Source organism: Kogia breviceps, chromosome 4 (assembly GCF_026419965.1).
Source record: "Kogia breviceps isolate mKogBre1 chromosome 4, mKogBre1 haplotype 1, whole genome shotgun sequence".
Classification (NCBI taxonomy): domain Eukaryota; kingdom Metazoa; phylum Chordata; class Mammalia; order Artiodactyla; family Physeteridae; genus Kogia; species Kogia breviceps.
This window is the reverse complement of record NC_081313.1, coordinates 78094895-78122476: the sequence shown is the minus strand read 5'-3', so window position 1 is coordinate 78122476 and position 27582 is coordinate 78094895. Positions and strand designations below refer to the sequence as shown.

The 27582-nt window shown below is 36.3% G+C and overlaps 1 protein-coding gene across 2 annotated transcripts in view; it reads right to left on the bottom strand.

The window, feature by feature from the left end:
- Nucleotides 1–4188: 4188 nt before the first annotated feature.
- The window catches only part of ERAP2 (endoplasmic reticulum aminopeptidase 2), a 39302-nt gene continuing 15908 nt past the window's right edge, over nt 4189–27582 (bottom strand). The window contains exons 7-19 of one of the 2 annotated variants that reach the window (XM_059062895.2): nt 26061–26174; nt 24575–24706; nt 24209–24340; nt 21582–21650; nt 20349–20524; nt 18213–18292; nt 17045–17228; nt 12733–12889; nt 11889–12073; nt 9208–9369; nt 8528–8668; nt 6697–6778; nt 4189–6000 (exon numbers count right to left, since the gene is read on the bottom strand). In XM_059062895.2, coding sequence (XP_058918878.1) covers nt 5857–6000; nt 6697–6778; nt 8528–8668; nt 9208–9369; nt 11889–12073; nt 12733–12889; nt 17045–17228; nt 18213–18292; nt 20349–20524; nt 21582–21650; nt 24209–24340; nt 24575–24706; nt 26061–26174 — 1758 coding nt within the window. In that variant the 3' untranslated portion in view covers nt 4189–5856. The remainder of the gene's footprint in view (nt 6001–6696; nt 6779–8527; nt 8669–9207; nt 9370–11888; nt 12074–12732; nt 12890–17044; nt 17229–18212; nt 18293–20348; nt 20525–21581; nt 21651–24208; nt 24341–24574; nt 24707–26060; nt 26175–27582) is intronic. The other variant, XM_067033357.1, reaches the window with a different exon arrangement.

Here is a 27582-nt window from a genome sequence, read left to right as displayed (position 1 = left end):
AGGCTGTCAGTCAGTCAGGAATGGTTGTGGAGTGCCCATGGTGCCCAGAGACCAAAGAGAACTGAAAACAAAACAGGACCTAAAGTTTTGCTTTTAGGGCTTTACAATACACTGGGCCAGTCAAGACCAGCACACAGGATATATATATAATACATAATACATGACGCAGAACTATTCAATCATGGTGTAGCAGGACCATCTGATGCAAAATTGCCAAGTAGGCTTGTCTCTGAGTTCTCCGAGGTCCCATTTTCTATTTTCCTTCCTCACTTCGAGGTGCTGCTTCACACAGTCAATACATATTTATCAAATGCCATCTGTATACAATACCCATAAATAAGTAAGAGATACTGTCCTACAGAGCTTCCTACCCAACCAATCCTTTCTGGGGTATTGCTTTCATTCCAGAATCCACTCCCCGAGTCCTCTCTTCCAGCTTCAGGTTCTTCTCTCCTTAAGGCCCTTTTGTCAGCTAGCTATAAAGAAATTTTAATTTAAAAAAACAAAGTCACACTAAAGCATGAGTTAAATCTTAATATTTTAATTATTATTAACCCAAAGGAATGAATCTGTAATGGTGGAATTACAGAAGAGAAGGCTGCTGGATAAGGGGAGATGTATTTTGGGAAAAAAAATCCATGAATTTCCTTTTATAGGCAGCACTTTTTAGATTTGGCTTTGCAAGGCCAACACTGCAGGTGTTATTTCTTTCTAGGTTCTCAGTGAGACCAAGGAGCCAACAGTTGGCATACTCCCTTGGACTTCAACTCTAAACACCTCGGCTTCCCAGAGAAATAGTTAACTGAAAGTAGGAGAATAATAAGCTTTTCCTACCTGGTAATGGCATTTCTAGAATATAGAACATTATTTTTGTAAATTTATTTATTTTATTTATTTACTTTTGGCTGTGTTGGGTCTTCGTTGCAGTGTGAGGGCTTCTCATTGCGATGGCTTCTCTTGTTGCAGAGCCCGAGCTCTAGGCACATGGGTTTCAGTAGTTGTGGCTCGTGAGCTCTAGAGCACAGACTCAGTAGTTGTGGTGCTCGGGCTTAGTTGCTCTGCGGCATGTGGGATCTTCCCAGACCAGCGCTCAAACCTGTGTCCCCTGCACTGGCAGGAGGATTCATAACCACTGTGCCACCAGGGAAGTCCTATTCATTGTTTCTTAAGTGACCTAACTCAGCCCCCCCGAGTGTGAGTTAAATTAACTAACTCAGGACATACGGTCTGACTCCTATGGGTTCTGTCTGGATCACATAGGTTGTGCATACTTATTTCAGACCAGATCTTTTCTTTAATCCTTATCAGCTGACGTATCTCTACCTGTTTACCCCCTCACTAGCTAAAATACTCTGCTTGTCCTTCTAAGATTTATGCTATTACTCTTTGACTCTACATCTGGAGGTATGAATAGAAAGAAAATAAGGGCTTCACTGGTGGTGCAGTGGTTAAGAATCACCTGCCAATGCAGGGGACACGGGTTTGAGCCCTGGTCTAGGAAGATTCCATATGCTGCAGAGCAACTAGGCCCATGCCCACAACTACTGAGCCTGCGCTCTAGAGCCCGCGAGCCACAACTACTGAGCCCGTGTGCCACAACTACTGAAGCCCGCGCATCTAGAGCCTGAGCTCCGCAGCAAGAGAAGCCACTGCAATGAGAAGCCCGCGCACCGCAAAGAAGAGTAACCCTCGCTTGGGGCCACTATAGGAAGCCCGCGGGCAGTAATGAAGACCCAATGCGGCCAAAATATAAATAAATAAACAAATAAATAAAATTAAAATAAAAGAAAGAAAATAAAATTACCTATCAGCAACCTTATACCATGGAGACAACTGTTTCTCTTTTAGCAAAAGTTCCCACCCCCTTCCCCACCTCTTTCCATATTTAAGTTTTTAGAATGTTCTATTTATCCTTATTCCAACTCCAACTCAAAATATTAGAAATGAGTTAGGATTTCCAAGCTTACTTGTTTATTAGAAAACAGTTTTTAAAGGAGAGTACAGTTCTAAAACTGAGAAATAATGTCCTTTGTATCTTTTAAGTCTTTTCACAGACAATTTGCTCTGCTTACTTTAAAATGAGGTATGTAATTATAACAGAGGTATTGTTTGGATGACTAGAGGAACATGCCGGGCGGTATTAACATGGGAACTCCTCACAGAGGCATGAACCTGAAATATTGTATTGAAAGAAAGAAATATGGTATAATTCAACAGCGGAAGGCATGAACTTTGAAGTGTGGGAAATCATGTGTGTAAATACCTAAAGATGAGAATTAATTAGTCATAGACTGAGAATAGAGAACTGGTTACCAGACCTTATCTGGGAGTATGGTAGAAGATGAGGACTTCGGGGGAAAGGAGAACAAATTAGCAAAAGATCTTGAAGTTATGGTTGAAGTTAAGTTTGAAGAAGTGATTGAGACATAGAAAGGTTTTTCTATCTTGTTAAGTCTGCATTTCTCAGACTTTCTAACCATTTCTCTTTATGAATATTGGAAAAATTTTCCTGATTTAAATCCTGAACAAATGGTCTGTTTATACTGCTAACTTCTTAAGTATGATACAGTATTAGGCACCCACAACTTTATTTCTGAGAAATCAATACTACACAGTCAATACCACCAACCAGTTTCCATCCTAAGAAGCCTCTATGTAAAAGTGTTCGGCATTTGCATATTAGAAAATAAATTATTATGGTTTCTGGGAATATGCTAGAGTAGGTACCCTGACTAACCTTCTTGCTAAAAATAACTAAAAATGTAGAATGAAATATATTTTTTAATTATTTTAATGCATTCGTGACCTGAAAAGTTAGTAAGGAATAGTCATGGATAAAAAACTAAGTGAAAGCAGGAAACCTGAGGGGTTAGCAGAAGGGCTGAAGTCAATGTTCTCCTTGAGGGCATCTGAAGCTTCAGTTTTTAAGCCTTTGAGAGTGGAGGGGACAGAGGACAAAGCCTGGGCCTGCCTGAGGTGGGGAACATACTAGAAAACAAAATTCAGGTATAGTCTGTTTATAAACGACTCATATGAAACTAAAGGATACAGAAAAATTCAAAGTAACAGGGTACAAAAAGATGTATCAAGCAAATACCGAATCAAAAGAAAGCAGTGACATAGTTTTGTAAGTATCAGGAGAAACTGTACCTTACTATGAAAAAGGATTACTAGATATAAGAGATTAATATTTGATACTGACAAGTAAGAATATAGGGGTAAGAAGAAAGTGAATTAACACCCCTTTTCAGAAAAATAATCTGGCACCAGCTATTAAAATATTAGATTATGTAAAATACACATACGCTTCAACCCAGAAAACCCACTTCTTTCATAATCCTTTTCACCCTTTCTACCTTATGATTTGGAAACATGACTTTGATGAGATTAAGGTTTTAGGAAGCAGACAATATAATAAATTGTTGATTTAATGTCTGTAAATATAATTACGTGTTGAATGAAAAATAATGACATAGTTGAATGGAAATAAGGTCATAATGAATTTAGGGAAAGAGGTATTTGTTGCAGAGTAAAAATGTGGCCATTATAAACAACCTTGCGTTTGGTAGACATTAATGTTTAATAGAAAACTAGATCCTGTGACTATTTAGAGGCCTTCCTTCCAGTTTGGAATGGAATAAACCCCTCCTCCCCCAAAAAAATTTCCAAGAAAAACCCTAGGAACTTCCCTCAGAAAATTAGGATCTCTCCTAGTAGCTCCTGGCCAGGCTTGCTTCTCTGGAACCTCAAATAGACCCAGTGACATAGTAAAGAATGAAATGCAGAAGTATGAACATGAAGTAGGACAAGAAATTCCTGTCACGGTAGTTAGTTGGACTCTTGAGGGCTGAAGGGCCTAGTCTTCCTGACACAAACCCTAAAAAGGGAATAAGTCATTGCTCTGGGCTCCCCTGATCTGGAAGATTTCTTATTCTGAGTGAGCTCTGGAAACCACAAAATTTTCCCCGTGCCTCTGTGGGGAATCAGGCAGGGAAGCATGGAGAAGTTGTATCTACTCACGCTATCATTATTCATGATATTGTATATAACATTTTTACAACTTGTTTATTCATTCAAGGTAAAAGAAAGTAAAACTAACTTCAGCCAAACCCTAGTTTGTTGTGGGGGTCTGGCATCCACCATAAAGGTTTTGAAATACCACTCTAATAAGTACAATACATTTCTTTTAAAAAAAACTCTTTATTCGTTAAAACGTTATTGGCACAGTACTTCTCATGTTCATTCTCATCAAATAATAAAATTTCCACTTTCTGTACTCAATTCTTAAGAATCTGAGAGATTAAAAATGTATTTAAATAGAGAACTAAAATGAAGAGAATTAAAAACTTGGAAATTTATGGTAGATAAATTACTACACAAGGGAAAGTACTTTTCTTATTCATGGAAATGTTGATGGCACAATTCTACGGAAACTCATACATATTATTGCATAATTTACATACTATCTTGGTGGAAAAATAGTATTCTTTACTCTTTCAGTTTCCTTATGCTACAGTACATATAATTCTAGAGTGATATCACTTAGGTGTTAAACAAACCTTGGTAGGTCCATGAACAAGTCAAATCTAGAGTCAAAGGTGCTTCAAAGACTCCAAGAAATGATTTTAAAACAAACTTAAGAAAACATGTATTGGGTCATGCCCATGGTCCATCCAAACTGTATCTGGTCTCTGACTATGGCAACAGAGAAAGGGCTATAGACCTTCATGATATCACTTTAAAAGGGGTTGGAAAACACCCTGCCACCCCACTCCCACCCAGATAATCCCAGCCTGCTTCTATAACTCAGATAAACCAATCATCTGTGTATTGATTCAAATCTTTCTAGAACTTATTTATAGTTTATATGTATATCATTACTTTATTAAATTTACTGCCTGTATTTAGAGTGGTGTTTTCTTTATTTATTCCTAATACCTTAGTCAAACAATTAAGGGAAGCATCTAGAAAAGAATTTTAGAGATCAAGAGTTTCCCTTAAAATATGAGGAAATGCCAAAACTGGGTTAGAAAATATAATTATACATTTAAATAGTTACATTAAACCATAATTTAACCCAAAATATACACCATAGTGTGATCTAACTCTGCAACTTTCAGAAAATTTATTAAAAATGCAATAGTACATGGATTCAAGTGGTGTCATCTTTCTCTCCTGTACCTCTGTGACTACAGATTTAACTTCATTTAGAGATGATCTCAAAAGTCTACTTTTGAGGCTCTTCATGAATGTGAGGCTCCAGCCAAGAGGCCTTACTGGCTTCCTTGATAAACCCTGATATCTAATTTCTAATAATCTGAGATTTGGTGATAAAGTCTCTGTTTTCTTCATCTGTATGCTTCATAATTTGACTCAGATTTTACATGAATGGTAAAAATTAAACTACTCAGGCTGAGTTGAGGGAGCTGGAGAGTAAGAAGATGGAAGGATGCAAAAGAAAGATTTTTTTGCAGATTGGCTGTGTTTCCTTGGAGGTAACCTGGTTGGGCTAATTCCAGGATTCTATGCAAGGTTTAAAAAAACATCAAAGAAGCAAAGTCGTAGTTGCATAATGTCAGGCATTGTAGACCGTCTGTGTTGCAGCTAAACTACTACAGTTATATTTATCAATACATCTCTACATATCTCCATTACGCACGAAGTTTACTTTAAAATAGGCTACTGAACTGGCCTTCCCTCGCCGCAGCATCATACGTCTGTCAGCTAGAGATGATAGCTCAGCACAGGTAGCTGTGCTCGCTGATTTCTTCAGGCTTCTTACTGGTTAAACTATCTGGGACTTTGACTTGAGCTTTGCCCCCAGCCTGCATCTGATGTGCTGTTTCTATTGACCATTTAAATACTAATCAGTAGCCAGTTCCTCAGGGTGGGAAGATTCTTCTCCAGCCACTTAATATTTTTGGATATGGTTTCCAGAACAATTTGAAAAATTTCCAGATGTGATCCTTGGGCCTTAAGAGATTCAAAGAACAGTTTCACCTGAAAAATAAGCAAGAAAAGGATAACTGATGTGGTTCATAAAACACTTTCTCTTCCAAAGGGTTTCAAAACAGCTTATAACACAAACATAGGTGCAAGCATTTCTTTGCCAATCTCTGAAAGGTTATTTTCTTCTTCTCTTTTTTGGGCATAATTATTATTTCACTTTACCTTCAAACAATAGATAAAATAAGACAGGAATGACAAATCTTACAAGTGAGCACACTGTGGGTAAAGAAGTTAAGAGATTGAGCCAAGTCATAGAGTAAGCAGTGATCTGAGATTTAAGTATTAGAATTCTGAATTTGCTTGTAAAGTAAATAAATTTAAGATTTATTGTGGAAAGAAGATGTAAAACACTAGAATGCTTTTCTAAAAAAAAGTAGAATTACCAAAAAGAGTAACTTTGTTAAAAAGACCTTTATGCACTCTTCCAAACTTCAATATAATCACTCAAGTGATGACACAATATGAATGAAATAATACAAAAGGACCCATCCCTCAAGTATAATTTCCATTTTGAATGTTATGAACATTAGTCCTATCCCTTCCATTTACTTGCTATGTGACATTGGACAAAGAGCTTATTTTCTTTTAATAAAATAACAACTTCAAACCAGATTGCATCTAAGTTTACTTTCAATTTTACAGCTTGAACATTTATTTTTAAATTGTTAGCAATAGAGAGTCACAAACCTCTTGCAACTCATCCTTGGAAGAAAAGTGAGATGTTGTGCCAGAGATGATCATTCTTATGGGAAATGAGCCCAACTCAAATCTGAAAATAAAAGGAACCTCATAGATTTAAGTAATAGAAATAATGACCTTATGTTTATAACATGCTATATATTTAAAATATATAACATTAATAACTATATGATAAATTTGTGCCTTGCAATGGATACTATTAATTACCACAAGAATAACTCATATTCATCCAGTAAAATCTGAAAGCTATGAAATTTATCAAATTTGACCATAAGATTAAAATGTAAATAAAGCTTTTTTTAGAAAATATGACCAATGTTTATGTTTAAATTTAAAGCAGCATTCTCTATACATTTTTGATTATACACCCATCAATAAATATTTTTTGACCAAGAATTTCCCAATATACACATTTTTATTTATGAATTATATGCAGGTACTATGTTAAAAGTAAAAAAGAAAATTTAAGAGCATAAGATAACAAATAATACATGTAGTATTATTTTCTTCTTGCACTGTAAGGCATTGTCCTACATACTTCCCCATCTCATTTTGGACACCACTGTGTTTATACATTATGTTTATTGGGGCATTGTTTGTTGAACTCTCATTCGAAGCCACAGATGGCATCCTTCACCTCAGTGTCTTATATAGAGAATTTGTACCACAGGTCAAAGGGATTCATGCTGTAAAGCAGAGCATAGATACATCTCAGAAATGGGCCCAAGTCTGGACTGTGCACCATAGTTGGGCAGGAGGATAATTTCCAGTTACGAAATAAATCTACAGCATTGCAGAAAAGTCTGACCATTTCAGGAGGGGACAGACAGTCATGCAAACAACCAAACCAATGATTCCAGTAAGGTCTTTAAGGAAAGACATTTTTAAAAAGCAGTTTTTAAACTATTCAGTCTGATATGGATGTCAACCCCTTGAAGGTCCGGGAGTGGGGTAGAAATGTGCTTTTTACTGACAAAAAGCTATCGATGAGGACTCTGAGTCCTTTATGGCTAAGAAATGAGAGGGAAGAGGAACTGAGGATGACTGACATCAGAGATGCTAACTGATACAAAGATAAACAGAGCAAATTGCACAGCTCTTTCATTCAGGGTATTTTCCATATAGTTAAAAGTGACCTTTTGGATTTGGATGAGGAATGGCTGAGCACTTAGCAGGAGGTTTGTTGTGAGAGAAAGCAGTGCCATCCTGTACATTCCAATGGAATCTAATCATTGTTGGTTTTTCTGGGACTATTATAGGTTCAGGAGCATACTGAGTGAGCTCTAGTTTTCCCCAAAGTTGAAACCTCAGAAAAGACTCATAACCTATACAGTTTTGGAGGGGAGCTCCCAAAACATTTCTGATTGAATTTCTTTTAGCTACTCCAAGCTCTCTACTGTGTCACCTCCCCAGGGGAACTGGAAATAGGGATTAGTTCTCTTCAAAATTCCTGAAGTTTTTTTCCCCCAGTGTTTGATATACTATATATGGCTTCAATGTATTCTTCAGGGTTGGGGAGAGAGCCAGAAGGGAATGGGGGGATGGGGCTGATGACTGGATTTAACTCAGCTCTTACTTGTTCCCAGCAATTCTTCATTGCCTGTGCTGAGTAAGAGAAATTTGTTTCCCATTCCCTTTATTTCATTCCTCTCACTTATACCTGGACAGGGCAATTTGGGCTAGTGAGTTTTAAAATTGACAGACTTCATCAAACTATTTGAGTGAAAATGGTGTCATTGGGATCATTGGTTATACATGGTTTTAGGCAACTGAGCTATCTGGGTGGAAGAACACACACTGGATGTAAACAAATACCAACTTTTTAAGGAGATGGATCCAATTTTCTTTTACATAATTCCAGGCTAATTGCTGCCCCTTTGGATTTCTGGCAATTGCATGAAGAAGAGCTGCCAAGTCCTGTGTCTTGATAACCTTTCCTTCCATTCCTAGTTCAATTAACCTGAAGAAATAAAAATCACTTAATTTTTCATGGTTTGTGTTTTATAATGGAAATTAACTCAGGCTATCAATATATTAGAAGAATCAGAGAGAAAGAGGCATGACAAAAGTGTGATGTACCGAAAACAGTAATAAAGTCTCTACTGGCTAACATTTTTACTATTCCAATTAAACTTTTACTTTTTTCTAGAAATAATTTTATTCACTTATTATTTCAAAGAACTTTGATTAGTATCTTATATACATCTTATATTAGCATCTTAAAATACAAGATGATTAGCATCTTGTATTTTGTACAATAATTTTCCTCCAAGGTTCTGAAAGTAAAACATAGCTATTTGTTTAATATCAATCACATGTTAATAACTAAGGAATATCTGTTTTGCATTTTGTCAATATATATTTTTGGAAGTAAAGTCAAAGCCGTTCAAATTCTGATTCAGTTATTATTATATACCTTTGAAATTGGTGGCTGAAATTTTAGTATCTTCCCTGAATATGTGTAAGTTTACTTTTAACAGTTTAGTTAAATTCACTTACTTCATTAACTTTTCCTGATGTTTGCTGGTTGACAATGCATACAGAATTTTGTTTTTTTCAGCGCCTGACAATGACAGTTCATATTGCTCTAAAAGGTAATTCCATCCTGCTGTTGTTTGAGCACCCACGGAGTACACAATCTTTAAAACATCTGTTGGGATACTGTAATATTAAGCCCAAAAGTGAAAAAAAAACTTTTATGAAAGAAAAAATTCTTTTTTTCTTATTATGATTTTAAATTGCTATAACAGAATCACCCCGAGTTATTTCCAGTACCTAGCATATTAAACCTTTTTTTCTGGCAAATTATTATAAAAATATTTTATGTAATTCTATTTTGCAAATTATTTGTGGTTTTTTTCCTCCTGATGATAAAATGTTAACAAGGATAACAATCATAAAAATGTAAACTACTTGGAGATGAAAACAGAAAGTTGATGGAATGAATAAATAAAAAAGGTGATTTCTGAAATATAAATGCACTCGTTTATATAGAATTCTATCATTAAATAGCATATATTGGTGCTATATGATTTTTTTTATAAGATTATTACTTGCTGCTTTAATGTCACATTAGGAGTATTTTCTAGCCTCAGGGTTATCTGACTCTCTAGGTGTAGAGGATTATATTTTAGCACAGCTGTTTATAGAGTTCAGTCATTTTATAATTCTGTAAAACTGATAAGATGTAATATTATTAGTTTCTGTCCACCTAAAGAAGACACCATGGTTTTGGGGTTTTATTGTCCTATAGGATACTAACTAGTTTTGATTTTAATTTGATTATGATTTTTTAATCCCAAATATCATTAGATCAATAATAAATGATATTCATATTGATGGCTTCGAATAACCAAAACACAGAGAAGTAAGGATGGGACAGGAAATTTGTATTTATCATTCAGGGACCATAAGATTGTACTAGTCTCTATACAACTTATTTAACTGTCAAAGCTACCCAGTGAGATAGAAAAATTATGCTAATTTTTTAAAAGTGGAAATAAAGCTTGGAAAGGTTAAGTAACTTGCACCAAGGTGACATACTAGCCTTTTTGGAGATGGGATTTAGACCTATGGTTCTAATCTTGTGCTATTTCCACTGTGCTATATGTCTTTAAATATCCCAAAAGACTTTGAATCATAAAATAAGAAGTAATTAAATTACATTCCACGTTATTTTGTTTTAGTGTGTTTTACTGTACAAATTTATAAAAATTGGTAACAAATAAATTGTAAGTTCCTTGAAGGTAGAACACATAGTTGTTTTGTTCACTAGTTTATTCTTAGCACCAAATGCAGTGCCTGGCACATAGGCAACAGGCAAAGCATTATATTTTGAATTCATGAATAAAGTAATCAATTAATCAATAAAAGGAAATTCCCCTTTAGGATTAATACTAGTGCTCCTGAAGTTTAGAAAAAAGAAACCTACAATATATGATTATGTGTTCTTGATTACAAGCTTAAATGAGATTTACCCAGGATTTTTTCATAGGCATAGCATCCTATTCAACAAGTTGAACCATTGTATCTACTGGACTTGAGTTACTGCAGGTAAGATCATCCCTCTTATAACTAGCATAAAGAAAGAATAATATTCTGTTGTGTTATAGGGCAACAGATGTTTATATTTTAGCCTCACTCATACCGTTCATTTAAACATGAACAAAAAGAAGAGAAAAATATAGCTAAAAGAAATGTTTGTTCTGAAACTGATTTTAAGCCTAAATCCCAAAGAGTGAAAAAGTCCAAAAAGAAGAAAACAAATTACTTTTTTTTTAAAGAAGAATTCAAGAAAAGATTTCAAAAAGCTCACTGAGATTTAGTTATGTGGAAATAAATTATAATAGCATTTCATAACAATTTGGCAGAGGGAAAATTGATACCATTGCTTTACATGGTACTAAAGTTGTGAATTATTTTTTCTATTTTAAAAAGGAATTTTCCTTAATTCATATACAGATTTGATTTCTCAAAACATCCAACTGGAGAGTCAGAGTTTTAATAGCAACAATATAAAATCATGCGTTGGACAGAAATCAAGGCTTACATTGAAAAGATCGTGGAGTCTTTCAGTACCTATGGGTTGCAGCTGCTAAACTAAACTGCAACATAATCCTTTTGATCACCAGGCATCTACTTGATTACAACCACCATTGGAATCAATTTCGCCACCATACACATCCTTTAGATGGCCCAAATCATCAGTTTCCTATCAAAGTTGAAACTTGGGGCTAAGGCTGTGGTATGGTATTGGTTAACTGGTTAAAGAAGAAGTAAACACATTTTAAAAAGGCATGCACCCCCCCCCTTTTTTTTAGTTTCATCAACTTATCACTGGTATTTGGATTGCATGAACATTTCACATTGCTTTTTACCTTTAAAAGGCATTACTCTTGGAGATTGGGCAGCTGCCCTGCCGGCCTCCACCCTCTGGCCATCTTTCTGGTACCATGCTAATGTTTATTAGCTCTCCACTACAGGGATTTAACCTCACTTCCCACAAAATCTATCCAGAACTTGCTATGTGGGAGCATGAAACAAGGGTATGTAATTCCCAGCATGTTTTTTTTTTTTTTTTCTATCCTCACTAAAAGGTTTTAGATCTAATGTCTTGCATGATCAAAGACTTTTACATCAAAGTGAAAGGAACAGAGAATAGGACAGAAGTCCAGATCTACTTTAATTTTCCACTGGATTCCATCCACTGAGAGAAGAGTTCAGTTGCCTTCTGGATGCAAGGAGCATGGTTCAGGTAACAGGCCAGCTTCAAGAGAGCCGAACGAAGCCTTCTGTCCCAGACTGAGCCCTCGTCGCGCCAGCTTTGCTTGTCAATCACTGGCTTAAAATACTGGAGAAGGTAATGCTGCAGAAAGCATAGGCTGGTTTATAGAAAGGCTAAGTTTAGTTCTTAACCCAGCTCTCACTCACCCATCCAAAGGGTTCAACTCTAAACTGTCTGCATGAACCTTTCCCAAAGCATAGAACTACTTATCTCTATATTTTGCTTCTCTTTTTCTGGCCTCCACCTACCAGAGTTAGTTTCTCCATTAGAAGTACAATTTAAGCTTGGTGCTTTGTGGCCACCTAGAGGGGTGGGATAGGGAGGGTGGGAGGGAGGGAGACGCAAGAGGGAAGAGATATGGGGATATATGTATATGTATAGCTGATTCACTTTGTTATAAAGCAGAAACTAACGCACCATTGTAAAGCAATTATACTCCAATAAAGATGTTAAAAAAAAAAAGAAGTACAATTTTATTTCCTATCTAAGGGGGGAATACCAAGTGATATAAGATAAAATCACTTTAGGAGGGATGTTTTGCTTACGATCCTGGCACCTAACTCTTAGGATGGTGATGACAAGGAACGAGGAACATCTAACTATTAGGTGCTTAAGTGTTGACTGTGCTATCAGCCAGTTTCCTCAGATTCTTCAAGAGCTCACACAAAACAGAACAAGTCTCACTGATCCTCCAGGCACTGTGTATTTTACTTAATGAATTTTCTGAAAGAAACACAAACCTTGAGATTTTCAGTGACATCTGAAACATTCCTTCTTTCCATGATGTGGTAAAACAATTCTAGGTATTCCAGCCCTTTGAGAAGTGCAGGGATGCTTGTTTCATGTTGGAGATAGCGAGTCAGGTCAAGGGCTTTGTCTAGAGTCAACCTTCCTGCGCTGAGGTATAAAACAAATGTCAGTGGTTTGTGCATATCTTACAGTTCTTAATATTTTAAATATTAAGACAAATATGATATAGACAGCAATAACAGAAGCAGTTCATTATATTCAGACCATTTGGTTTAAATCCTAGTTCTGCCAATGACTTGGGCAAATTAACCTCTCTGGGCTTCAGCTGCCTCCCCAATACAATGGGGATAATAAGAGTATCTACTTTAGTCCTCTGTTGTAAGGATTAAATGAGTTAATATAGGTAAAGTGCTTAGACTAATGTCTAACATAAATAAAAGCTTTGTAAATGAAAATGAAATAAATATTAGCTAATATTAATGTTTAGTACCAAATAATATCAAATTTTCATATATTTGTCATTCTCTAATTGCCTAATTTGTGGGTCTGAATTGTTCCTCTGAGCATATTTGGAACTTTGAGGACAGGTGCCATGTCTTTTGTTCCTTTGATGTCCCTCCTAGAGTCTAACAGAGAAGCAGCACTTATTCTGAGTGGGTCCAAACAAGGATTTTCATTTTTTTAAAGAATCGATTTAGATTCCAAAGTGATATGCCTTCTCTACATTTTCCTTTAATGAGAAGAACAAACAACAAAACTATTATTCTGAATATCAAAACATTAGGATCTCTTCTGTAGAGGAAATAAACCATTATACTGTCACTTTTGTAAAGTGATTTCCACATGTGTTTCTGAGAAGACATGAGTCCCTGAAGCATCTATAAACCATTCTTGCCAGCATCCAACTCCCAGATTAAGCATAATAGTTTTATATGGAAACAGATTCCAGAACAAAGATATGTTTTGAATTTTTCATTAATATAATGCCCTATCTCCTATGGGTTTTTTTAAATTTTAAATTCTTATCTGAAATGAGGGAACTGAAACTAGAAAGAAGTGACATTAAAAGCAAGCAACTTTTGTTGTGACTATACTCTTCTCAGCCACAATGACATACTGCTTTAAAACAGACTTAACAGTAAATTTTCCAAACATTTTATCTGAAGACAGAGGGCTGGACCATATGCTCTATGATTTTATGGTCTGCTATATTTTTAAAAAAACAAATCCACAAAATGTCACTATTCCTGCCCACATGTGTGTCATAATACATGGTGTAGTAGATAAGTACAAATATAGTCACAACCTTTAAAATTTTGAATCTAGTGCACAATCCATTCATTACTTCGTTCACATTGGGGAAATCAGTATGAAACTGGTAGAGAAATTCAGGAAGAACTGGCTGCTTATATTTATTCTTCTTTAGACTTTCCTGAAAAGACAAAGTGTTTTCTTTCCTTTTTCCCATTATCACCAACAGAATAATATGTAGAATAAATCAGGTCACAAGGTCTCCAACAGAAAAAATATTAAGGATCAGGTGGAGTATTATGCATTGTAAGCTTTTCCTATTCTAAGAATTTCTGTAATGTACTCGCTTTATTCAGCATGACATTACTTCCTTTCAGATGCTATAAAGTATACTAAGAGGATCAGTAACAGGAAGAAACTAGGTATTATATTCTATGGTTAAAATTTTAAAAAGAATGTTTAACACATAAAACTCACTTTATATTAATCTTGTTTTTCTTTTTAGCCCAGTCTAATTTATTTTTTACTTAGACAAATGCCATTATTAACTCTTATATTTACCTACTTTAAAACACTTTAATCTTAAAGTTCATTTAAGAGGGACTCCTTTTCTTTTTATAAAGTTATTATTTAATAAAATTCCAGCCCCTCATTACCTGCCCTCTGCTTCAATCAACGTACAAAACGTTATCTGAGTGTCTGTTTAGCTTAAAAACTAAACCCACATATAAGCATACACTTCAGCCCAACAGGAAAAAGTCTATCTACTTATTTATATAAAGTTTCAGCTAAATGGTACCTTTGTGAAATAAACTGTATTCCTGAGGAAACAATTTGGTGCTTCTTTTTATGATGTTGGACTTAAAGAAATAAATAGTTTACCGGTAAAGAGATTATGGTTGTCATTTTAATTCCACCCAACTCAGAGGAGATTCAAGTCTTAAATTATATTTAATAATAAGTATGAAAACCCAATTGAAATGAATATGCATTCCTGGGTCAAATTCTGTCTCTAAACTAAATGTGATCAAAGATTACATCCTTTAACTCTTAAACAGATATTTCACAAAGCAGGGAAGGAAGAGATATATATCGCCAAAGCAGAGTAGCAAGTAAAAATATTTAGGCCTATTATGAGACGTTTAAATTGTTTTCTATATAATTACTTTTATTATAAAAGTAATATAAACAAACTACAAAACAATTGGAAATTAAGGGGAAAAACTCATAATTTCATTACCTTACATATTTACTAATAGCACTTTGGAATATTTCTTTCTGTTTTTGTTTCTCTCACCTTTAGCTTATTTTTTTTCTCATGTAACTGCAAACATAATAATACCTAAGCTTACATTCTGCTTTTTTTCCAATTTCACATTATTTTAAATGCATTTTTCTATGTTATCACTTCACCATCCCATTCAACGCATGATCTTTTAAACAATTTATATTAGATAATACTAATAATGCTAACAGCTACCATTTATTGAGCATTTATTACTGTACTTAATGCTTTATCTATATTATCTTAAGCAATCCTCAAAACAACTCTACATGATAGACATTATTATTATTGGAGTTTTAAAGACTAGAAAAGTTTTAAAGACTAGAAAATTTAAAAACTAGAAAAGTTTTAAAGACTAGAAAAAAAGTTTTAAAGACTAAAAACAATAAGTGAAGAGGTAATACTTAGTTGATTTGTTTTAAACCAAAATTTGTACTCGGAACTTCATTAACCAGTCTACCTAGTAAAGAAATGATAGCTTTTCCACTGATGCATCAGTAACTATAGGGTTCCTTATGCTAAATTTACACTACACATAAATTTATAGGCTAAAAAACAGCAAAAAAGACTTTGCAGCTACTTGAAAGATTGGCTTTCATTTGCTGAGTTGTCAATATTCTTCCTTCTGCCTGGTCTTAAATTTGTAATCTACCCTTTTTGCAATCTGCTCAGAGTTTCTCCTTTAAGCAGACAAACCTCCCTCAACTAATGATAATCCACTTCTCAGCTAGTCTATCAAGCATCCACTCAGAAGTAGGATAGCTATGCTACCATGATGCTCCTGAGACCTATGGGACTGAGGATTAAGCTCTCAATCCTCTCACTTTTCTAACTAGGGAATTCTATTGTACAGAGAAGCTGTGTCTGAGAGATATCTTGCTGGTTACGTTTACTTAATTTGTCCTAAATAAGCATCGGGAAGGAAATAATATGTCACACTGAATAAAGTGAGTACATTACAATAATTCTCAGAATAGGAAAAGTTTACATAATGCAAAATACGCCACCTGATCCCCAATTTTTTTTCCATTGGTGACCTTGTGATTTATTCTACATATTATTCTGTTGATGATAAATGGGAAAAAGGAAAGAAAACACTTCGTCTTTCCAGGAAAGTAAAAAGAGGAATAAACATAAGCAGCCAATTCCTCCTTCATTTTTCTACCGATTTCATATTGACTTCCCCAATGTGAGCAAAGTAATGAATGGATTGTGCACTAGAATTTAAAATTATAAAGGTTATAACCATATTTATACCTTTTGTCCAACAGATTACATTGGTATTTGGTGAAACAGCAAGCTACCAGCATAAACAAATTTAAAATCTGAGGTCAAAAGCTTAAATGCCTAGAGGGTCCACCATAAGTGAGTGAAGCAAGCCCCTCATGTGTACCATTTAGGACTTTGGTACATAGGAGAATGTAGGCCTGGCCCAAAGGAAGATCTGCCCACTCTACCCTCCTCTATGGTTGCCCTGTGGGAATGAAGGCCCACAGTTGCCAAATTTTCTCATTATTTAAGAGATTCCAGAAGTCAGGATTTCTACATAAACTTCTCCATATTTTAAAATGTTGGATTAAATTTTTAAACGCTGGGTGGGTCAAAATACTTTATCAGTGGGTAGGCTGTGGCCTAATGGCCTGTATTTGACCTCCATTCATATCCATATCATGTAAATGATTAACACTGAACGTTTGATTTGAAATCTAATGTATCTGGTGATAAAGCAGTTATTTCCTATGAAATCAGATGAAGTTTTGCATTACCTTACTAGCTGAAATGCATCATGAATCAGACTTATTCTGTCCTTAGGTCTGAGAAGTGTGTGGTTCTGATTCAGCAGTGTAATGAGTTGGTACCATCCATGCCCCTCATAGTGGACAATGTAGTAGCCATTTGAGTCCACATTGAATTTTACCCAACTGGTCTTCTCAGGTAAATCCAGAGTATCTAGGAGGAGAAAATTGGTATAGGTATTTCCTTATCGACGTGCACACCAGGAACATCTCCAAAAGTGTTAGTCTCCATACTATTACTAATAAATCAAGGAGAAGACAAAGTTTTGGAAGACTCACAATGATCCTTATTTTCATAGTCTACTGGATGGCTTATTTTGGGGATGATGACCTTATTAAATTAATAAATAAACTAATTCCTAGGAAAAGGACTGATGAATTTCTTCTCAAAAGCAGGTTTAAGAGGCATGCAAGGGGCCAGTGAGCCAGATGATGAGCATGACTGGAAGTGGCTTGATTTATTGGTGGCCTTGTCTCAAGGTTTAGTTACTGCTCATTGAAATATGTATATGTAAATAGGTGATCCATTTGTCCAGTCCTTATTTTGGGCAAAATAAGGACTGTAGGTTGAACATGACATTATGATGGGAACATTCTAAAATGTCAGTGATGTGTTTAAAGGGGAAATTTAAATTGTATTATTTTTAATATGACAGACATTATAATAGGTGGTAAAATAACATTACCATCTTCTCTCAAAAGCTCTGTGAGACTTAATCCCCATTCAAAATAAGATGAGAAAACTGAAACTCAGAAGAAGTTAAAAAATTTTCTTAAGGGCATACATCTAATATGTGACAGAATGAGGATTTGAATCCAGAGCCAATCAATTCCAGAGTGTATGCCTTTATCCACTGAACTAGTATGTATTAAAAGATATAAGATAGGATGCCATCATTTCTTAATATAAATATAAACCTATCTCTAAGTGCTAGAAGCACAAGAGAACTTTTCACTGAATAAAAAATTCAGACTTTCTAGCTAAAGGGTTCTTTTAGTAACACATATATGGATAAATGAGAACTTCTTCAAACATATATCATTCATTATCAGATTGACTTATAGTATCTTTCCTCCAAATATCTCAGAACATGTTTAATTTCAGAATGAAAACAGCTATTGGCTAGTTAGTCGTTACCTGTCTTTGATTTCAGAATGTGTCTGTGAATTGCATTAGAGGAACTTGTGGAATAGGTCACTGGGATATGCCAAAGGTACCTATGTTAGAAAGTAAAGACTGTTACAGACTAAATTAATGGCCATTTCAATTTTCACATCATCAGACTCAGATAGGCTGTAAAAGACACCTAATCACTCATCCTTCACACCATCATAAATTTTATAGGCTAAGACTAGCAGATCCTTGGGTGTGCAAAAGTTCTTCCATAATGATTATGAAGGAGCAGCAACGTATACCTAGTTAAACTCTGTCACAATTACCTGCGCCATTTGCTGTCCAAATATCATACCACAACAAGTTCTGCTGATTGTTTTCTTCTAAGTAAGAGAAAAAAAATCAATCTTCCTTTCATATTTCCAAAAATTATGATAGCCTGATATTAATTCAAATAACTGAACCAAAGCTGTAGGAAAAGTCCTCCAAGGTAATGATCTTACTCCAGTATGATTTTCCACTTATCCTTTTTTTCAACAAAGCTACCCACATTCAACCCCCCAATTGCTAAGTGCCTGCAGCAGTGTGTCAGGATCTGCACATCAGTCAAGTCCAGAGAGCAGAGAAGCAGAATGGATTGGAGGAAAAGGCCTCAGTTACTTTTCAATGGCCCTACTATGGTAAATAACTGAAATTGGCTATTTTTTTCTGACTAACTTTCTAGCATCTTCTAGAACTCATTTCACCTATCACAGCAAGCCATATTAGCTATAGTAATCCTGTAAAATCACATGCTTGAAAATACCAATAGGTATAAAACAGAAAGAATAGTAACTGAGGATGTGCCCAGCAGTTTTCAGGAAAATATAAAATAGTGAAAGAAACAGCAGACACAGACTCGATCTAATAAAGGGCCAGAAGGGATAATCTACCTGCTAATCCAGAGAGTACAGATAATTAACAAAGCAACTGAAATATTTATACAAATTGGTAAAAATAGACACATAGATATCACCAAGACTTAATGGATCGAGATTCCTGGATGGATCTTGACTCTAGAAAGAGATTTTTCCAGATAAACATATCTGGGAGTAAAGAGAGGAAGAGTAGCATTTCATGAGTTTGGATAAGCATGGATCAGAGGATAATAATTTTATAATAGTAATCTAAATATTGTTTCAGGTAGTGGAAAAATACAGATCATTGCAGTAGATATTTGTTATTCTGGGCCAACCACACTATTGAACTCTCTCTGGTGACATTTTGATAAGTTACAGAATTATGAGTCCTGCTTTCCCAATAGTAAATCAAACATTAAATTTTCCAGCCTGTGTTGCCAAGCTTCAAGTTGTTTAAGCTCTCTGAAGTTTAGACTTCAGAAGGACATACACAGAAATGGAAGATAAATGGCATAAGAGTTGTTGTTGGATGGAAATAGACATCTTATGAAACAAAAGGGAAAACAGTATATTCTATGTGTTAAAGGCTTTGAATTTGCTTTTGATTCTCAGAAAAATTCTAGAACTGTTATTAGACAGCTAGATCCTTGGGAAAAAAATAATAATCAAAAGAACCAGCATGGATTCACTTGGATTAATTTCATTTCAATTTAACCTCATTCATCTTATTGATAGGGCTAATAGATCAGAGGAAGGTGGACAGTGTTGATTATCTTGATTTTAGTAAAGCCTTTAACAAGTTTTCTCAGGACAGATGACAGTGTGGGTAATGGGATTTGCTTTTATTATTACCAAGAGCATCTGAAAAACAAAAGAGAGTGGAAGGTCTTAGCATCTAATTTATCAAATAGGGAATGTCTTTTCTGATAAGGTGTATAGCTGTCATAACATTTCCTAGGTATGGGCCAGTCACACAACTTATTAGGGCCCAGAAGTCTAGTATACAGTCGGGGTATATGATATTAGAAATATTACCGACGACCTTCTGCATCAGAACTGAGGTTCTAAAGGTGGCCCCAGGATTACTAAGAATGTGCCCCTCAACAACGCAGTCTGGGCTGATATCAAGGCTAGTTTAGGCCTTAGAGTCCTGTGTAGAAATAGCACCCCATAAAATTGCCAGAGAAGCTGAAAGAAAGCTAATGCGATCACAAACAAACTGAGATGAGGTAAACTAGACTGACAGAAGGAAAGCAGTCACCTTTCCTGCAGGGCCCCCCACTCAGGATCCTCTTTGAACACCCCGTTCAGGAAGCGCTCCTGCTGCAGTCTGAGTGAACGCCCTTCTCGGTTAACCACCACGAGGGGGATTCCTTTCTGCAGAGTCCATGTAGCCATCATCTGTGTCACCTCCACATTTTCCCGCAGAAAGGCGAGCTGAAATGACAAGTGACTTTGGTTACTCAAGACAGAGGAGAGAAGCCAGAGAGAGATGAGAAACTTCGACCTCCTTGGACACTGGAAACATGGGTTGGACAGGAAGAGGGGACTCTGGCTGCAATCTCCCAGGGGAGCGATGTGGAAACTAGACCAGGGGGCTGCCCCTCCCCACCCCACCCAGGGTTGTTCTGCAAATTACCTGAAGCAGGGATGTGTGTGGGAGCTTGAGGGTTAACACAGGGCAGGAAAGGTCAAGAGGAAGGGCTTGAGACTGAAGCCTCCCCTCCTGCTCCCTTTCAAAACAGAAAAAAACAAAAACAAAACAAAAAAAACCACATAAAACCAAAAACCAAAAACCAAAAACCAAAAAACTACTCTCCATTTTATTAACGACAGAATCCAGAGAAATGGCTTAAGAAGAAATGTCTCTCTTTAGGGAAGCTTTTTAAAAATTCCAATAGAACAATATTATATCAATAGAGGTATACGGAATGGAGAACAAAACCTCTAGCTTTTTAGCTTCTAGTATGTATTGCTGATCACTGAGTGATGCTGAATCTCCCTTTAGAAACTATAATTGATGGGATTACCATAATGCTTTTAAAAAAGTTTGCCTTTTCTTTTTTCCATGATGACTTTCTTTACTCTCTCCTAAAATACTCCAATAACTTCCCAGAAGTAAACAAAAAGACAGGGCCTCAAGAAAGCCATTCACTCTATTTCCAAACTTAACAGATTTGGTTTGGCATTTTTCAGAGCCTAGAGGATGCCAGTGCAGCAGTAACCACTCAGAAGAATTTTGAGCTGAGATATTTTTAGCTAGCAGCATGGTTGTGGGAAAGCTGAATTATAACAACAAAAATATAGTAGTAACAGCGTCACCCCCCTAAATGACCTGAGCATTCCTTCTTCAGGCAGCTTTGTTTCAAGGAAAACTGTGGAGTCTCTATTTCTCTCCAGTTATTTAAAGGGACAGTTGGGCAACTTTACACACTCACTTTGGGCCAGGTGATGAGCCAAATCTCTTCTACTCTACAAGTCTCTTTCTACTTACTGTGTTGCTTGTTCTCTTGGAATTGGAATAACAAAATCCACCAGATGTAGAATCAATTTCTAAACAATCCTATAAAACAAGAGTAAAAGAGCACTGCCATTTTGGGCACTGATAGTTCGCTGAATATGCATATTAGACATGAATGCAGACATTTATTAGCATAGATATATGAAAATTTAATTCCTCTAAACATGGTAATAAGCATAGCAATTAATTAAAGAATACATAAAATTTACTCTTTTTGTTTTATATGTATAAATGATGTTATGTGACACGATGCTGAGTTAGGTATTCTCAGGAATTTATCATTTTCCTACCACAGTTTCTTTTTTTTTTTTTTTTTTGGCTGTGTTGGGTCTTTTTTTGTTGTGCACAGGTTTCTCTAGTTGCAACGATCGGGGGCTACTCTGGGCTTCCGTAGCTGTGGCTCGTGGTCTGTAGAGCACAGGCTCAGTAGTTGTGGTGCACGAGTTTAGTTGCTCCGTGGCATGTGGGATCTTCCCAGACCAGGGCTGTAACCCGTGTCCCCTGCACTGGCAGGCAGATTCTTAACCACTGAGCCACCAGGTAAGTCCCCCACAGTTTCATTTGGCATCAGAAGGGGGTCAACTAAAATTTAGGAACTTTAGGGGAAGTTTGGATGGGAGACTTCCTTGATAACTAGGAAGAAGTTGTGATGTAATTGAAAGAATAAATACTGGACTTAGAGTCAGAAGACAGATTTTAAGTAATGACTCCATCATTCACTTGGTATATGGTCTTGAGCAAATCTCTTCCTTAGCATTAGTTTTCCCATCTGTAAAAATGGGGTAAGAATGCCTACCTTACCTTCTTGAGATGGTTATAAGCATGAAGTGACAAAAATTAACATAAGACTGCTCACTGTTAACCTAAAAGAATCCTGTAATTATAGCCCAAATATCTCCTTTAATCCCCTTTACACCCACTACCCCCACCAAAGACAGATTCTTCCTTGCTGAAAAAAGGCTTGGTTGATATCTACACACAGAGACACATACACAAGTACACATCATAGCAAAGGAGAGGGAGGAGAGGGGAGAGAAAAGCAATGTAAGGCTTGTTGTTGACAACCTGAGGGAGAATTGTGGAGACAGAGCATCTGGATCAGCTGCAAGAGGTGATGAAAATGGGTAAGGAGCATCTTTTTTTTTTTTTTTGCAGTAGGCGGGCCTTTCACTGTTGTGGCCTCTCCTGTTGCGGAGCACAGGCTCCGGATGCGCAGGCTCAGTGGCCATGGCTCACGGGTCCAGCCGCTCTGCGGTACGTGGGATCTTCCCGGACCGGGGCACGAACCCACGTCTCCTGCACCAGCAGGTGGACTCCCAACCACTGCACCACCAGGGAAGCCCAAGGAGCATCTTTATAAGTATTACAAAGGATCTTGTATTTGATCCCTTTTAGAGTTCTCAAGAAATGGGGGTAAAAGGTTTGAGCTACTTTGAAAAAATTTTAAATTACTTGCATTTGTCTCTTTGACCACAAACTCACACATAAGTTAAGGCTTGAGGGTCCAGACTTAATAAGGGCACAGAAAAATCAAATGAGATAATGCACATGAAGTTTCTTTTTAAACTGTGAAGTGCTATACAAATATTGAACACTATTATTACTGTCCCTGGGACATACGTGCTTATAAAGGAGAGAGGACCTCTTCTGTGTACAATGACTTAGGGTTCTTCTACCTGCAGGCACAAGCTCTGCCAGTTCATTACTTCTATAACAAAGTATTGTCCTTGCATTTGAAAAACTAAGAATATTTTAATAATTATTAGACTCATCTGAGTTGACTGCATGTTTTCTCTGTCTTACCTACTATACTACATGAATCCCAGTGACAAAGAGACCATATGTTCTTTAATCAATCATTAACTGATTATAGGATCAATAGAATGCTAAGGGCCTGACATGATTCTTTCTCTTAAGCAAATTTTGTTTATTATTATCATTGTTATTATTGAACCAATGGTAACCAATAAAAGAGAATGTCACCAGATGGAACAGAATCATAAGTGTGCTTCTAGGCATTCAGCAGAAAGGCGAATCAATGAGGGCTGGAGCTGTCTGTAAGGAGGAGGTGAAATCTCAGCTAGATCTCAAAAGATGGACAGCACCTGAATTGTTGGAAAGAAGAGAGAGCACTTCAGGTAGCAAGAGCACTAGAAACAGAGGCCTGACAGGGATTGAACAGGATTTCTTCCTATGAGGGAGGAGGTGTGTCTCACTCAACAGACAATACAGGCTGGGAAATACATTTGAGCAAGTAGAGTTCAACCTTAAATTTGGGAAGAGCAGATCAGGTGTTACATGAAGGAATTACAAAGTCATGAAAGATTTGGAAAAAAAGACAAAAGTGTAGGGTCAACCATAAAAGGGAAACCAAAGATAAGGACATCAAATATTGAACCCTTGGGGCTAAACTAGTGTGGCATCTTGGTTTAGTAAGGTGTCAGAGGAAAAAAAAAGAGGTGCTGCCTGCTTACCTTTGGCAGTGTGGCAAGTGAAATAAACATTTGTTGCCTGACAATGTAACTATTTATAAACCTTCATAATTAGCTTGCACTTTTTAGGCTTAACAGCAGTCTACTATAACTTAACAGAGGACTTACATTTGACAAACTGCTCCACAAATCATCATTCTTAGCATTTCTATAGCTGAACTTCTTTAAGTAGTGAATAATTCCTTTCTTGAATTTCTCCTCACTCAGAAAATCCTTGAGCATATTCAAAATACAAGCTCCCTAAAATACAAACAAAAGCAAAGAAAAAGAAGATAAAGGAAAAGGTAGTATGTGTTTTTAAAGGAAGCTTACATTTTATGGAACATGTGTAACGTCTGATAAATGAACAGCAAATAAAGTAAAAAGTGAAACAGGGAGCAATAACCTGGCACCAACAACTTAAACTGTTGATGTACTGGCCTCATCATATTTCTCCCAAAAGCAGAGCTTCCACTAGTCCACAGCATTTACTACCTTTTCATAGGAAACAGCATCAAACATTTCCTTTATTTGAGTAGAGGTTTCTGCTTGATTGGAGATAGGATGGGATGAATTTAATGAATCTCTTTTAATTACTTCAAAGCACATGTTCAGAAAATCGTCATCCTGAACAGGAGAGAAAATTTTTTTAAATTTCCATTTGACGTTCTCAAAGCAATAGGAAACACTACAGGTTTGATAAATTATTCTCAGAAGTAGGTATTCAATATTTCTTACAAGATGTTTCTTTCCCCTTATATAGTCCCCTTTCACCAGTTCTCTATTTTGTAAAGGTATAAATTCTACATTCCCTCAGATACTGCCTGAATGTTTACCATGAGCCAAGCCCTTCGATACACAAATAAAACTAAGGTTCCCGTTTAGTGAACACGTGTTGTGTGCCAGGATCTTACATCCATCATCTGCAACCCTTTCAACACCCTGCAAAGGAGATGCATTATACACATTTCACAAGTGAGAATGTATGAAGCTTTGTGATTAAACCATAGATTCAGCACATAGCAAATAAGAAGACACTGACTTTGAATCCATGTCTGTCTGTAATTGTACTGGACCAAATGTCTACCTCAAAGAGCTAATTATCCATTACTAACTACCTTGATATGTGCTGTTCAGACCCTCTTGTGCCTATTAAAAAAGACATGTTTGAAGAAATCTTTTCACACATTTTGGGGAAATTAACTAACCCTTTGGAAATTCTGGAGGAGTGTGTCCCCAGTCATGCTCAATTCAGGTTACATGCCAAGAACTCTGCACAGGATCTATAGCCATGGGCACTGTCTTATCCTATATCATTGTATATGGACAATGATACTTTCCTCTCACCCCACATACACAGCTGTATATTTGTGCTATTTTCACTCTCTATCCACAAACTTTAGGGTGAGGGATTTATGTTGACTGTTCTCTAAAACCTCCAGTGTCTTATCCAGTTCTATCATCTGTGTTATGTGCCTCCCACCCCATTCATATGCTGAAGCCCTAGCCCACAGATTGTATTTGGAGATAGTGCCTTAAAAAAGAGGGGACTGAATTAAAATGAGGCCATTAGGGTGGGCCCTAATCCACTGACTGGTGTAAGAAGAGGAAATTTAAAAACTCAGACATCAGAGATGCGTGAGCACAGAGAAAAGACCATGTGAGGGAGGACACAGTGAGAAGGCGGTCATCTGTAAGCCAAGGAGAGAGGCTTCAGAAGAAACCAAACCTGCCAACACCTTGATCTCAGAGTTCTAGCCTCAAGAACCGTGAGAAAATAAATTTCTGCTGTTTAAGCCACCCAGTCTGTGGAATTTTGTCATGGCAGCCCTAGCAAACGAATACAACCTGTTTGTACAAAACAAAACACCATAGATTCAAAGACTCAATGCTACGTTCTCTTTGGCATTCTCTAAAAATTTTAGTAGTAAATTAATGATTCCTTAGGGCATACAGCATGACATACAAAATTGGGACTTACAAATTGTAGCTCTGGATATGTGACGTTAATAGAGATAAGTTCCATGTATGTTGCAAAACCCTCATTGAGCCAAATATCATTCCACCATTCCATTGTAACCAGGTTGCCAAACCACTAGGAGGAAAAAACTCAATGCTATTAAAAGGTAAACAAATATAAAAAATTATTAACTATAGCAAAAAATATAATGGGCGGTAACTTCTTTCTTTCAGTAGCTGAGGCCTCTTCTCTATCTTTGCTACCCTTTTCTCTCCGCACAGCCTCCTTCTACTGATTTCCCTGCCTTCGCCTCTCTCCATATTTTTGCTTCCTTCACTTTTCTTTATTTTGTGTTCATAGTCAACTCCCCAACTTCCATTATATCCTTGCTATATTTCCTAGATATTAGATTTAATATTAAGGAAGAAAATGAAACATTTCGTAGGGTACATTTTGCACAATAAGTATAATCTCACCTTGTCATTGACTTATGGTGATGGTCTAAGGAGAAATATAAGCCAAAATATTTTGGGTGAAGTAACCTTTTTATATTAAGTAGCAGGTACTTAAAAGGATAAGAATTCATTTAGGACTTTCAGATTGTTACACAATATCAGTGATGACCAAATTTACTTGTTGTCTTCTGCCCCAATTTACTTCTAGGGATTAACTTGGCCACTAAGGTGAATAAAAGTCTGAGATTTTAAATATATATAAATAAAATTAAAAGGATGCAAAAAGATAATCTAAATAGAAATTTACCCTTGACCTATATTTAATCTGTAACACGTTTTAAATATTATTATTTTTATGTATTATTATATTTTATCTATTTGGCCTTTGTCATATTAGTGTGTGTCCAGTTTATCTATTTTAGGATTGCAGTCTCCAGAAGGACTGGAAGCTTAAACAATAAGATTCTAAGATTCAGAAGAGCCTTGTTACAGTTACAGAACACAAATCACTAGATCTGTAGCTTCTAGAAACAGTTCAAGCTCTATACCTTTTCTTACAGCCCTCCTATCATATTGCAAGTGGGCTCCAATCTTCTGAGGGGGTTCTGTGAGAAGGGACAGCGGGTGTTTCCTCAGTTTGAGAAGTGATGAACACAAGAAGTACAAGCTGGTTATGGTCATTTCACCGGTCAGTAAAAGTAGTTTATTCATTCATTCAATAAATATCTATTGAGAATCTACTATGTTCCTGGCTCTATACCATATGTTAGAAATACAAAGATGTATGTAAGATAGCCACTGCCTCAATACAAATGGTGGAGGTCAACGGGTAGACATATGCATGCAATAAAGCATTATTGGCACTATGATCTATGTCTGTACAAGGGACAGAGGAGATTCCAGAAGGAAAAAAATCAGTTTTGCTGGGAGAGTGTGTAGAATAACTGGGAAATGATTCATTTCCTTAGTCTTGCAAGTGGTCCTCAGGAATATTGGAAGTGGGGTGTGCTCTAAGCAGATCAGGTAGCAGGAGCAAAAGCATAGAGGAATGATACAACCTCACCTGTTCAGGTAATGGCAGGTAGTCT